The 15016-nt window shown below is 38.6% G+C and overlaps 1 protein-coding gene across 2 annotated transcripts in view; it reads left to right on the plus strand.

Moving 5' to 3' along the window:
* The window catches only part of CYP7B1 (cytochrome P450 family 7 subfamily B member 1), a 164980-nt gene extending 155668 nt beyond the window's left edge, over window positions 1–9312 (plus strand). For both annotated transcript variants that reach the window (XM_080799914.1, XM_080799915.1), the window contains 2 exons: window positions 1196–1371; window positions 8371–9312. In XM_080799914.1, the coding sequence (XP_080656040.1) occupies window positions 1196–1371; window positions 8371–8658 (464 nt within the window). In that variant the 3' untranslated portion in view covers window positions 8659–9312. The remainder of the gene's footprint in view (window positions 1–1195; window positions 1372–8370) is intronic.
* Window positions 9313–15016: the final 5704 nt, after the last annotated feature.

Below are 15016 nucleotides of genomic sequence, written 5' to 3' on the forward strand. Positions count from 1 at the left end.
AAGGCACCCAAAGCTACTTGTGCAAGCTGGGCATAGATTTACATTTTAGTGGAATAGCATTTATTTTTCTTTTTTGGCTGATGCAAGCCCTCACTGACCAGTGCCCTGCTCTACTCTAATAACTGAGCACGCTGTTTCCGAGCTTTGCTGAACACTAAGAAATTGGGGTGTGTGTGTGTGTGTGTGTGTGAGAGAGAGAGAGAGATTCTAAATTGCAAGCCATAAACACATCCATTTGTTACCATGTGAAAGGGGGAAAGCGCTCAATTTGGAGCTCTTTTTCACGTTGCTGATTAGAAAGAATCAAGCTTTATATTCTAGGACCCATTCAGGCTGGTGAAAACATAGTCAGTTTTGATTATGAAGGCAGAGATGCAGACCTAGACAGGAGCTACATGCTGATATGCATGCTATCAGAATGATTTATGCAAATTATGCATATTATTCCCAAAGGAATTCCTCCTCAAACTGCCAGGATAAATTGCCGGAAATTAGCCATAAAATCTGTCGTGCTAGGAGCAAAAGGTGAAGGCCACTGGGAAAGCAAGGACATTCAGCTTCTGGAATCTTCCAGGTTATGATGGTGGCTGTTATTTTCCCTGGATGCTGAGGAAAAGATGGTTTTCTTCTGAATCCCATGCAAGTCTTTTTTCTTTGAAATTTTTCCAACAAATGCTGACCCACATTTTATTTACAGCTAGCATAAAAGAAATTAAGTGTTAAGCCACTGCAGAAAGCAGTACTACAATTACTTTACTATTAACTGCCTAAGTGATTATTAAATGCTTGAGCCTGGCTTTAAAGATGTAGCTGTTCTGAAGGGTGGAGAAAAAACCCACCAGCAGTGTTCTTCGGCTGGGAGATGGTTTTAATGTCCAATGGATATACCTATCACACAGCATTTCTCTCTTGCCAACCTTTCCTTCCTACAAAAACCCTAGCTATTGACTTTCTGCCCAAGTACAGCACCGCAGGCTTCTGTCTGTGACGGGCCAGGTCCCAGCTGTCTCCCTCACCTCCTCCTTGCTCTGATGGTCCAAGACCCCCATGACTCCCCCTTTGTGTTCAACGGATCTGATTAAGAAAGGGTTCCCTTTTCAATCAAAGCTATTGGTAATGAGCTTAATGGCAAATTGAGAGCACTGTTCAGGAGCAGTCATATTTTAATAAGCTGTTGCTTGCTTGTGTCCTTCAGAAAGCACCGTTCTCGAGGTTTTACGACTATGCTCATTTTCAAGCATCATTCGTTTTGTTCAAGAGGACTTGACTCTACATTCAGAGACGCAGGACTACTGTTTGCGGAAGGGGGACTTGGTAGCCATCTTTCCTCCAGCCATACATTATGACCCGGAGGTCTTTGAGGCTCCAGAGGTAAACAAGCGTCAAGCGGTCGTGGCTCCTTCTGAGATAACTGTGAGAACATTTCCTCTTCCTCACACTATCTTTCTATAGCTTCCTTCTGCCACCTTGTTCCAGGGGGAATTTGAGACGGATTGATGGCTTATGTCCTGCCTTTTCCTACTTACTGAAGTGTTTCCTAAGGATCTCTCTCCAAAGGTTTTGTGGCCTGTAAATAGAAATAGAATGATGAGACTGGATGCTGGCTTCTTCAAATGAAAGGCATTGTACCTTGGCCATCATTACCTTTAGGCCAAAAATAGGTTGTGCTTGGCAGAGAATTGTTGAAAACCATGGAGGGCTAGCTATTGGCAGGTGGCTCAGAGAATAAAGAAGCATGACTGTTTTGCTAGATATTTCTAGAGTGGGGTTGACTGTCCCCAGATCAAACGCCCTCATTGCCGTACTTAAGCCCATATACTTTCTCACCACTTACCACAGGTATAGTCCCCTTTTTGATCAGTCAGAATGGCATTATGAACCCGAGATTGTAAAGCTGCTGCTCCCGGGTGAAGCTCTGAGGGTAATTGTGTCATCTCCTTGTATTTTTTTCTGAAGCTGGAGTTAATGAATATCAAAGACTGGAAATTAATCCACCCTGGCTCATCCCTTAATACCACTTCAGAGGTTCACCACCTGCATGCAAATTGAATGCAGTCATAGTCTGCCTGATGTCTCATGAAGTCTGTCTCATGAAGTAGTGTTGTTGCTATAGTGGTTTTTGTATAGAAAACGCTAGTTTTCAAAGGTAAACTCCGTTGCTCTTTTTGAGCAGTTCATAGCAGGATCACTTTTAAAGAATTTCTAAGTCAGATAGTTTGCAGCCAGGCTAGATTAAAATAGTGTTGAATTTTGGAAATTAATAAGAAGAGGAGAGACTCCAAATGCAATGAGATAACTTACATCTATTGCACCAGCAAAGGCAAATTTTTTCAAGTGAGGGGGAAAGTATACATATGGTTCCTCTGTGTTTCAGAAGAAGAGGCGTTATATGTAGGTGACAGCAAATCAGAAGTAGGGTATTAGTGAGTGCATGAATATTCTGCGGACAACTGGCTTTGTCTCCACATTTGTAAATATAAAAAAAATTCCACACATATATATTCAGTAAATGGGGCAGATAATAACTAATATTTGAAAAATATCTTAAATTTTAACTTTTATATTTATCTATAATTTTTTAAATTTAACGTCTATTTATTATTTTCATTATGTGACTACTCCATTACTCATTAAGTTTACCATTCATATCGTGATGCCAGAATCAACATTAAAGTTATCAGCAATACATGTTATCAGTTACCAAGCTATCAGCACAATACATGTTTACCAAATTACTGCTATTTTTGCAGTACAGTTCTTTGGTCCCCAAAATTAACTAGGTAATTTTTTGCCAACATTGTCTTCTTGAAATTAGTTGTGGAATGGTGATCATTATCGGCACAGAAAAATATGACATGGTTCAGAACCATTTTTATATGATTTGGCAAGGACTTACATAATCATTCATTCTATAAACATTTACTGAGTACCTACCACTATCAGGCAGATAGCTTTATTCCTGTGATTTTTATCAACGTAGAATGACAATAAGTAGATGCAGTAGATGCTCATAGAACAGATGCCCATCTGAAACCACCATCCCTTGGCAGTAAAAAAGAGAAGGAAATCCTGGGAAATTCTGTCCTGGGCCATCTGTCCCTGAGAGCATTGACGCAGAAGCTCTTCAGAGGCTCATATTCCCCACTGCCTATGTTTTGTGCCCTATAGATCTTGAATGGGAAGACCAGGCCTTAGATACAGAAAACAGACGGTAGCTCTGAGTCCAGTAATTTGAGGAAGACTAGCTCCAGATGTAAGTATAGGCCTTCTTTGAAGACACAGAGACTGAAGAACCTTCACAGAACATAGGTTCTCCCAACACAATGATGCATGATTTCAGGATGTTCAAGCCCAAGAGACTCAATCATATTCCAAAAAGAGTCCATGGTCTTCCTTCACACACCTCTCTATTTCTAGAATTTTCCTTCTTGTCCACTCAAGAGGTTCCAGATTACTCCACAAGAATCACCCTTCATCACCTCTTCTTTCGCAGTGTTCCTGATTCCCACCTCGTTCCTCAGAGAATTGGCCATTGCCAACTCTGTGTCCTGTTGGACCTATGTTACAGTGCAAAGCACCTGCTGTTTTCCAATTACTTGTTTGTTTGTCTGTGCTCCCATATGCTGAAAGCTCCAGAAGGGGTAAGACCACATCACTCACTGCCTTCTCTGCATGCTCAGTGCCCAGCACAGGAGGCTGTCCACAAGGCAAATAAATAAGGCGTTGCTGGAATGGATGAATGCTCTGAAAGTGAAAATACACTTCAATTAGAATTTTAAATTACCACCGATATTGCATATTCAAATATGCACTGGGCCTAACTAGAACAAATGGATGAAATGACTTGTGTATAAATGTAGCAATACTATCAGGAGTGGTAAAAACTGTGGGGAAAGGAGAGCCCAGAGCTATCTAAGTAAGGCCATTTGGTTACTTATGAATTAGCCTTCAGCTCTTAAAAGCATGTAGGCCTAGCATGGCTGAGTCGTTTTAAAAAAAAAAAAAAACAAACTCAGAAAACAGATTTTGGGGTAAACTTCAGAATTTTTAAAGGTTTGGGAAAATAATGTTTAAAAACACAACATGGGCTAAACGAAAAGTGTCTGGGGACCTAACTGGGTCTATAAGCTATCAACACGTAACTTCTGTGTAAAGAATTAATATCGGGTGCTTAGTTTATTGTGATATTAGCCACTTAGGTGGCTCTTGCCTACATGGGAAATAAATTGAAACTAAAATTGAAGACAATGAGAGAGAGCACAGGAAACACCCTTCTCAGTTTTCCTTTCCCTCTTTTTTTTTTTTTTTTGGTCTAAATGCTATTCAAAAAAGTCTAGATAATCTAACTAGGAATAGATAGCTTTTGAAATTTTTCTGAAGGCTTCCTCAAATTTACATCTATTATTAGCCAGAATTCAAGCATCTGGCACTCAAATAATTGGTAAATGCTGATGATTTCCTTTCTGCCAAAATGTAGCATCCCGACCTAGAGCTATGGAGAGGAGCAAATCTGTTGGGTGGTTTTCCTGTGACCAGCCATGGTAAGGTACAAAGGGAATCCTGGAAACACCATTGAGCCATTGGGAAGAAATAGCAAACCTTTAAGGTGGTAACACTTTAACACAGCCAAGTAGCCTCCTAAAGTAAGGACACAGGGAAATAAGAAAGTAATTACAAAGCCATTGGAGCAGAGCACTCCCAAAAGCTCTGAAAGTGGAAAGACCTTATTTGACCTCATGCAAGTCTGCCCTATCTAACTTCTCAGCCGTGTAGGGATTCTAAAATGATAAAACGAATTTGAAAGCCCTTGAATAAATTCTAAATCACTATTAAAAACTGTTGTAGCAATATTATTCTGATTATTGTCACTGCTCCACAAATATGCTTATCATAACAAGTGAGGAATTACTCTGATTTTTTGTCTGTACCTCAAATTGGAAGAGATAATGCCGCCAGTATTCTTCAAGGAAACAAATATATACTGAGCATCTGTTATCCAGAAAGCATTTTGATGGGCATAATGGTGGGGGCGGAGGGCACAGGAATTTAAAAGACCCTTGTCTTTAAGAGCTTAGAGTTTAGGGAATTGGCCTTATCACACGGCTGTGTTCTCAGAGCTAAGTGCTTTTTGTTGAGAGGGTTTCTGCCATACCAGTAAATTGGCCTTCATACTCATTCTGTTGGAACCATCAGTGTGCTGGTAAAACGGCCCTCTGAGAAGCCCTGATTTTGTCAATTTTTGTGGCTTAAATATCCCACGTGGCTGATTTCACGTGACTACTGTGAAAACTCTAAACGCAGAGTTGGGAGGAGATGGACACGCTCTCTCGTGCTAGTACAAATGAATTGGAACTTAAGTCATGCAGATAGAAAGGAACCCTGTCATCTTGCTCCCAGGAGGGCTGATTGTATACCCAAAGGCAAGAGCGCTGCCCCTTAGTCGTCCACTCAAAACACTGACAGTTCTTATTTTAAGAAGTCCGTATATTCTCTAATCTGGATTCCTACACCCCAAATGATAATTGAGTGAATCCAAACCCTGATTAAATTGTATGTCACCTATCTCAGCAAGACTATGTTTTAATGCTTTTATAACTTCAATGTTTGTCATACAGGAAGTGCTCGAAACAAATCTCTTAAACTGAACTAAAGACAATATTCGGAGCACACAAATTAGGGTGTTCAATCCTCCTCAGTCACTTGTACCAAAACTCTTTTCTATCCAGAAAATTGTATCATGTATCCAATCTTGATTTCTCATGCTAAATATTATACCATTCTCTATTTATGAATGCTGAATATTCATCCATGCTTCATTCTCTACATGTTTATTTACTCATTCAATATCTGTGTTTTCTCCAGAAGCCTGAAGATTGCTTTTAAAATATACTTTATTGTCATGTATTTATGCATTAATTCAACAAATGTATATGGAACCTCTACTATGTACATAGCACTATGTTGGGTGCTTTGAAAATACAGAGATAAATAAGACAATGTGGCAACTCCAATCTCCTGGGATTTCTTGGCTCTGCCATCTCCTGTGGGTTAGCTCCCTCTTCAACCTGGAGGCCATTGCTGTTGCAGGCACCAGATTCACAAATAACTAGGTCCAGAGGAGATGGGATTTTAGTTTTGAAGTGCTGAGCTGTGAGGGTGACTGCGAAGAGTTTATGTCAACATGACGAGTCCTGCATTTAAATTGTTCCAAATGAACGTGTGCGTCTTGAGCTCCTGACACTTTATTCTATGTCACTATGACCCCAGAATCTTACAGGTGAGACTACCATACCCCTTATGTTTCTGGCAAAAACCAAACCATTTCCCTAGCCTCTGCCACAGGCCTGTCCTAATATTGGTTTCTGCTCTGGCTCTGCATGCCCTGACTATGGAAAACAAACTGAAAATAAATTTTAACTCAAAAAATATATTTATGCCCATGTGCCCTTTGAGCTTGATGGTAGTAACAGAGCAAAAGAAGTTGGCCTTTCCTCTTCTTGTTTCTTAATATAAACAACTAAGTAGGAATTTCTAAGATGTTTGCTATAAGGAAATGGAATCAAAGCTGGGGGGAAAACCAGAAGAGAGACATTGCTGAATGAGTAGAAATTTGAGGGAATTGACTGTGAACACTACCCAGAGGTCACAGGGTTGGGAGGGCGTCATGCATTTATCCCACTGACCTCTCAGAGAGCAGCACCTTCAGTTTCACGAAGAAGAACAAGGCAGCCATGAAATAAAGCAGTTGTTGGCTTATTTATGAAATCAGGACACTATGAAGTCATAACCCAAGTCAAGTTTTCATTTTGTACTTCCTGGCTTGAAGAGTGTGGCTATAGTGAGATCTTTTCCCAACAAATCGTTTCATGAGTTACTTAACGTGAACTGACTGGGCTATGTGAGGAGCTCCTGTGGAGTGTTCTCTCCTCAGATTGGCCAGTGAGAAGGAGGAAGGAGCAGTCCTTCACTCAGGCAAGCAGGCTTGGGCCCCAGTCATGGAAAAGGTCATGAAGAGAGAGTACCATATTGTACTCTATCTCCAGTAATACAGTGCATGTCAACAGAGTGTCCTTGTTCATCGCTACGGGGAGGCATGGATATTTTAGTTTAGCACTAGTTAGATTCTATTCAGATACATCCCAGAACTGTCTCTGGAGAGGAAAATTACATGTGTTCTAGTGAGGATTAACTTGGCCTTAATGATTGCACCAACTTGCAAGTTGGAGGGGAGTGGAAACCACCCAAAGTATGCCTTCCAAGCATGAATATTTATCAAAATAGGTGCCTAGGTAAAAAGACAAGCCCAGTACCTTTAAAGGAAATTATTTCAATGGCATTCATATTGAGTGGGAAAATTAGGTCATCTGTGACAGATTTGGAACCTGTCCACCGATTGTAAGGTTTTCACTATAACATGAAATGCTTTCAGTCTGACCTGCTTCTTTGCCTCTGACTTCATGTAGTTCATATCAAACTTGTGTGCTGAGCAGACCTAATGCTAATGAGCACCAAGTATAGGAAATACTTGGTCATTTTCATGCATGCCACGTGCATTAATTTAATCAATGGCTTAATTCACCATGGGCTGAAATAAGGTCACTCAGTTTCTTCACAGAAACTCAAGTGAGAGTAAATTAATGCCAGGCTAAACACCCTAGATAAACCAGTCCCATAATTTTCTGTAACAAGTAATGTAAGTTATTTATGAAAACATATCGGAAATACCTGCCACCCTACAGTTAACCCAAAGAGAGTCCATTGTAATAGCACCATGCTAGGAAAAATTCAGTACAACATTAAAAAACAAGCAAGATGGGTTTTGTGGTTTAGTTCTTCTCTAGGGCTTCGTGTGAATTTCAAATTTCATTTTATGTCTATTTAACCCAATCATAAGCACTGAATCTTAGGTTGAAGTCCTCATCCATCAGGAACTGACTGGGAAGGAGTAGAAAAGGCATATTAGGCAGCTCCTGGAGCCAAAGACATTCGTATCCCATCGTAACAATGGTGGCAGTGCCCTTGCCTTCTACCCAACATCCGTCCACCAAGTGGGACCATCTTAGGGAACAAAACTAAAGAGACTACTTTTCACTGAGGAAACAGCATAAGACAGAGGTGCGAATTAGGAAGAAGAGTCATATAGGTATGTGCATTTCACTATGATGAGGGAGAAGTCATTTCCTAGTAGCATTTGAGTTTTTTCGAGAGTTCACCCATAATTTGCACCTAGTCAAGTTTTACTCTCTGGCATTTACAGAATCAAAAGGAGCCTTTTCAGACGGGCAGAGAGAACGGGCCACGTTGTGGACCTGGCCTCAAACTATTTCATGTAAAATTTGCACTTTAACACTCCTTGTCTCTTCTCTGCAGGAGTTTAGATTCGACCGTTTTGTAGAAGACGGTAAGAAGAAAACCGCCTTTTTCAAAAACGGGAAGAAGCTGAAGTATTACCTGCTGCCGTTTGGATTTGGAGCCAGCAAGTGTCCAGGCCGATTTTTGGCAATTTTTGAAGTAAAACAGTTGCTGGTTATACTTTTAACTTATTTTGATTTAGAAATAATTGATGATAAACCTATGGAAGCAAACTACAGTCGACTTTTATTTGGCATTCAGCATCCGGCTTCTGATGTTTTATTCAGGTACAAAGTAAAATCGTAGAGAAGCAAAAAAGAAAGAAAAGAAATGTATCTGAACTAATCTAAATGTCCGTGGTTCATCTATTTGTTTTGAATTTCTGCAAATATAATTGCTTTGTTTGTTTTTTTAAAAAAAAGTGCAAATTTATATTTGATCAGCGATCAGTCCCATTTGTACTTGGTCACAAAACCCATCATAAACTAAAATAGGATGTTGACATGAAAATAGACATCAAAATCAGCATAATGATAAACTCAAAATAGCTTTTTTATGTTTTTCTACATATTGTTATGTTCTCTCGTCATGGTAAATGTACCATAATAAATTTGGCTCCGTGGGATTTTTTTTTTTAAGTCACTCAGATTCTTCTCTAATACGTAAAATCACACTTTATGTACTAGTGGAAATTTGTGCTGAAAATGGACACCGTCTAACAAATTCCAAATTTTCAGAGAAGAAAATTAAATTTTCATGAGATAAACTGGATGAAAATGTTCCCTTCAAGTGTAATATCAATAATGTCTATACCGCCTGGGTACATTTGCCTTAAATGAGTTTTGCAGTAGATTAAACGCTCCAACTTCACTTCAATATTTAATCATCCATAAGTGTTCTTTATTATTTTGTATACTATGGCTCAATGCAACAAAATTTCTTGTTACGTAAGACCACTCATGTTGAGTTAGATACTGAGAAGATTTAATGTATAAGAACACACAAAACCTATTACATATTCAACATTTGCCTGAGACCTTGGTATTTGGTTTGTTGTTAAGAGCAAATGTTAAAATCATGACAGGATTGATGGTAGCACTTGGTTTTAGCGTAACCTCTGAGGATTATACCAGTATTGCAGTGAACTCTTTCCTAAATGCTTCCATTTCTATAAACTGAGAAATCAGATCGCAGTATTTGTTCTTGACACATCACCTTTCGAACTTGGAGTTGATCTGTATTCTTTGGAGTTACACCATTATGGAATGCAGTATAATTTTAAATCCCATAGTGCAGCATTGTGTCCATGATTCAGAGCTTTCTAATTTCACCTTACCAGGTGATTATTTGGCATCTGACCTAAATGATGCCGCTTTATTTAAACAGGAAAAGCAGGTAATAAAATTCAGTTAATTTGCATCACGTGGATTGGAACTTCTACTATTTCAGTGTTGCGCTACTGTTCTTAAAAAGGAGATTGATTGGGATGCCTGGGTGGCTCAGTTGGTTGAGCAGCTGCCTTTGGCTCGGGTCATGATCCCGGCGTCCTGGGGTCGAGTCCCACATCGGGCTCCTTGCTCAGCAGGGAGCCTGCTTCTCTCTCTGTCTCTGCCTGCCATTCCGTCTGCCTGTGCTTGCGTGCTCTCGCCCTCTCTCTCTGACAAATAAATAAATAAAATCTTTAAAAAATAAATAAATAAAAATAAAAAGGAGATTGATTTTTTAAAGTAACATTATAAAATACTTACAATACTTAATAATCAATAGATGCTCTAGGATTTATAGTCTCCTTCTTGAAGTACATGCTCTAACATTTCTTAGTGGGGCTCTGCTAGCTAAGCTCTGCTCTGGTTGATTGGAGATGTTTTTATTTTTGCCTTCGTTCTTGACAGATGATTTTGCTGTGTGCACAAATCTATTTCCTCCCAGCCCTCTGAAGATATTGCATGTTCTTTGGCTTCCATCATTGCTGTCAAGAGGTTAGCCGTTATTTTAATTATTCAGGAGGCAGTCTGCCTCTTCTCTCTGATAGGGTTAACGTGTTCTTTTTGTCTTTGATGTTCTTAGTCTCGATTTCTCACTCTTGCATGTCACAGTGCCTCTTGAGTCTGAGAATGTGTGTCTTTCATTGGGTAGGAAGTATTCTTAGCCATAATCTTGGAGTAATACCTCTCCCAGACTCTACTAGATCCTCTCTCTCTACACTCTGTGTTGTTCGACCTTTCCTCCCCATTTTTTCTACCTCGATTTTATATTCTAGGTAATCTGTTTAGATCTCACTGTCAGTTTTGTCTCTACACCATGTACATAATCTGCTCTTTATCTCATCCATGGAGTTTGTTTCTTTCTTTTTACTTAACTTCATAGCATTGAGTAATCATGCTCCTTATATTTCTTAGTTCATGGTACACAATTATGATTTGTCCCCTTTGCCTTTATCTGCTTATTCTATCTTATCCCTAATCTTCATCATTATACTCCTCCCCATCATAGGCAAACATTCTAATGTGTCTGATACTTATCTTTTCATAAGTATATATTTTTATAGAACATAGTACCTGTGTGCATGTTAATTTACATAAATGAATTTTCTATATATGAGATCCTTCTTAATTTTCTTATTAAGCTCTATGTTTTTAAAGATATATTCGTATTACTTTATATATATGTACACACACATATACATATATATTTAATCTGTTGCTTCTTTTTTTTTTTTTAAGGATTTTATTTATTTATTTGACAGACAGAGATCAAAGGTAGGCAGAGAGGCAGGCAGAGAGAGAGGAGGGGAAGCAGGCTCACTGCTGAGCAGAGAGCCTGATGCGGGGCTCGATCCCAGGACCCCAAGATCATGACCTGAGCTGAAGGCAGAGGCTTAACCCACTGAGCCACCCAGGTGCCCCTAATCTGTTGCTTCTAACTGCTATGCCGTAACATGCACCCACCATGTTTTAAATCTCTTCATCCTGTGATAGAAACTGTATCCATCCGATACTTAATTGGGGGTAGAGGCCAGAGCAGGAACAAAAAATCCTCCCACTGCTGTGTCCACCATCTTCTACTCTAGGCTGCTGCAAACTCTGTCCTCAACCCCTGTAGTGCGTGTGCACTTGTGCACACACACACACACACAGACACACACACACACACACAGTCCGTGACTGCCTGCATTCTCTCTGAGATGTTCTAGATTTGTTATGTTCTATCCTCAGGTCCTTACGACCCTCTCCCTTCTGTGGGTTGATTTTGAGCCAGGGTGCCAGCTGCCAACTTGTCAGCTTTCAGTTTTTCTGATTCCACTGAATTTGCTAAGTTCAATGATTACATTTTCATTTTGAGAACGCTCTTTTGTTCTTCCTATCTGGTCATTTTTTTTTTAAGATTTTATTTATTAAGAGAGAAAGAGAGAGCACAAGCAATGGGGAGAGAGAGAATCAGGCTGCTAGCCGAGCCCAAAGCCCGACATGGGGCTGGCCCCCAGGACCCTGGGACCATGACCTGAGTCAAAGGCAGACACTTAACCAACTGAGCCACCCGTGTGCCCACTGCCTGGTCATTTTTTTGAAAAGATTTTATTCATTTATTTATTTGTCAGAGACAGAGAGGACACAAGCAGGCAGAGTGGCAGGCAGAGGCAGAGAGAGAAGCAGGCTTCCTGCCGAGCAAGGAGCCTGATGCGGGACTCCATTCCAGGACCCTGGGATCATGACCTGAGTCAAAGGCAGCAGCTTAACTGACTGAGCCACCCAGGCATCCTGCCTGGTCATTTTTGAAGTCTTTTTTTTTTTTTTTTTAAAGATTTTATTTATTTATTTGACAGAGAGATCACAAGTAAGCAGAGAGGCAGGCAGAGAGAGAGGGGGGAAGCAACCTCCCTGCTGAGCAGAGAGCCTGGTGCGGGGCTCCGTCCCAGGTCCCTGAGTTCACGACCTGAGCAGAGGCTTTAACCCACTGAGCCACCCAGGCGCCCCTGGTGTCTTTTTCCTTCATCATATGCTCCATATCCTCTTCCATTTCTTCAAGTATATTAAGAAACCAATTTTATGTTATGTATCTCATATTTCTAAATCATTAGTGTTTTGTGAGTCTGATTCTATAGTTTGTCTGTTGAACTCATACTCAGTGTTGATTGTTTATTGAGCCCATATTCCTTGGAATTTTATCTCTGGAAATTTCTTAAGACCTGAATTTAAAACTCATTCCTTCAGGGAGAAGTTGAGTTTCTTTTGTCAGACTGCTGATTTTATGATCAAACGCACATTACTTTAAGTTTGCAGATTAAGAGGGGATGACGGGTGGGAGATACATGGGTAATGTGGGTTCTAGCCTTAAATCAGCTACAAAGCAGCCCTGTGATTAGGAATAGACAGGAGAGATTTTCTGTTTTGTTTTGTTTTGTTTTGTTTTCCTTCAGCATTGCGGAGAGAGGCAGATCTACTCTCAGTTTTGCTCTGTGGAGCAAGGTTTCTTTCTAGTTCACCTACAAGGATGTTGCCTTTGTGAGTTCTGGGCTTTATGAATCAGTCTTGGATTTCATACACACACACATACCCAACCTGGGCCCTAGGCTTTCTCTTCTGCCTGCCACCAAGCATAGCCCATTCTTTGCATACTAGAAGGACATCTAGTCCACCATGTGACCTGAAGTAGAAACCTCCATGTTCTTACATTTGTTTCAGTAGTACACTTTTGCAATGTTACAGTAGAGAGAACACAGGAAATTATTCAATTCTAATTTCTGCTCCACTTATAATTAGAAGTGTGTACAAGAACTTAGAATAGAAAGTAAGAATAAACAAAATGGGTGAGAAAGTGTTATATAAAAGGAATGGACAGTAGAACCAAAACAAGAGAGTCTTGCAATAGGCATACATCTAGTCATTAAAGCGTGTTTGTGAATAGAAAAATATGTCATGGAGAAATAAGTTAAAAGACATGGATTCCAGCAATGGTGTGACTAGTTTGTCATCGATCAGTCATTTTGCCTCTCATTGCTTCAGTTCCTTATTTGCAAATAAAAACAATAAGGCCTTTTTGACATGAAGGTTCATGATAAGGATTAAACATGGTAAGGTATGTGGATTTATTTTGAAAAGTGTAATGCAATATGCCAACATAAAGTTGTAACAGATACTTTAACAAGGTTGTGTCTTTTAAAATCTGTTCCTATGTATTTTAAAGGGAATAATTTTTTAGTTATTACATAGTTCATTGTTCATTAATTCAATCAAACATTTATTGAGCATTGCCTCTGTTCTAGATATGTTGCTATGCACTGGATTACCTTTCTTCAAAAACACACAATTTATTAGAAAAAACAACACATATACAACTAATCTATTTTAAGTGTCCCTGTAAGTAATAAATTCATCTCTTTAAAACAGTTTTAAAATTCTGATTTACCACTAGATCTAGACTTCCATCAGTCATTCCCAAGCAGTGTTCTGTAATGAGAAATTACTATGTGCATAATTACACACAATAAAACATATACATCGGGTATTGTGATTATGAGACAAAAATAGCCAAACCAAACCTTATTGAGGCTCTAAAATGTCTTAAAAACTATATTTTACATGTCATAAAAACTCATCTTTTCATTTTTACAACCTCTCTTAAGTTTCAAGTTAAAGGAAATGAAAGATACTGTTGTTTTATGTCAATGACCAACGGTAATGAAGCATTCAGTAGCAAAAACTAAATGCTCTGAACATATTAAAAAAAAAAAAAAGGCAATTTACCACTAAATAAGGCATGCTGCTAAGCAACCTACATGGGAACATTTATCTGCCGCCTTTTGGTTTTCCTGGCACACTTAATTATATCTTCTTCATTTTATCAGTAAGTGTGGGGTCACAAGTCTAAGGTAAAGGGGTCACAACTCAAAATCTACATGATTTCTGTTTATTTTCTCACAAAAAAGTAATTTGGGTAACATTTCCTGTAAATGTCTTCTAATTTAACAGTGGAATCTTAAAACCAATTTCAAAGATCAAAGCACAAAAATTATTTAGGTATTGATCTTAGCATAAAATAACGTCAATAATTATAAAAGATGAATTAAAAACCCTTAGAATGTGCACTGTTTTTAACCTATTAAATTCACAATATTACAAACTATTATTTACTTGAACTGCATTATTAGGTATTCATATTCACATATTCAATTAAGAAAAAGTTAGCAAGCCAAGATTACATTCCCTGTAGCATTATTTTAAATTATAATGAGCAATCACATAAAACTCTCTACTATTTCTCTAAAGCAATTATTACTTAGTCTTCGTAGTGTTGATCTAAATCAGTGATCAGTGATGTTTGGACTTTTTATCTTAAATATTTATTTTGTTTATAATACTTTCTTTGATTAAGATAAATTTAATTTGTGAAAAACTCTATTGCACAATTTTAAATAGGAGATAATTTGGCAATACTTATGTTTAAAAATATTTTTTAGCCAGAGGAGTGCCATATAATATAAAAAACTGTTGTTCTGAATTATTTGTTTAATATTACCTTTTGATTTTAAAATGGGATATATGTGGATTTATGAGGAAACAAATCTTAAAAAGACATTAGGTAAGAAATGCAAATGCTTTGTAAATCTTTTTAATTATCTCTTATTTACAACAATAATTCAATAAATCAACTTTTAAAGTGCAGG

Source organism: Martes martes (genome assembly GCF_963455335.1).
Source record: "Martes martes genome assembly, chromosome: 4".
In the NCBI taxonomy this organism is placed as follows: domain Eukaryota; kingdom Metazoa; phylum Chordata; class Mammalia; order Carnivora; family Mustelidae; genus Martes; species Martes martes.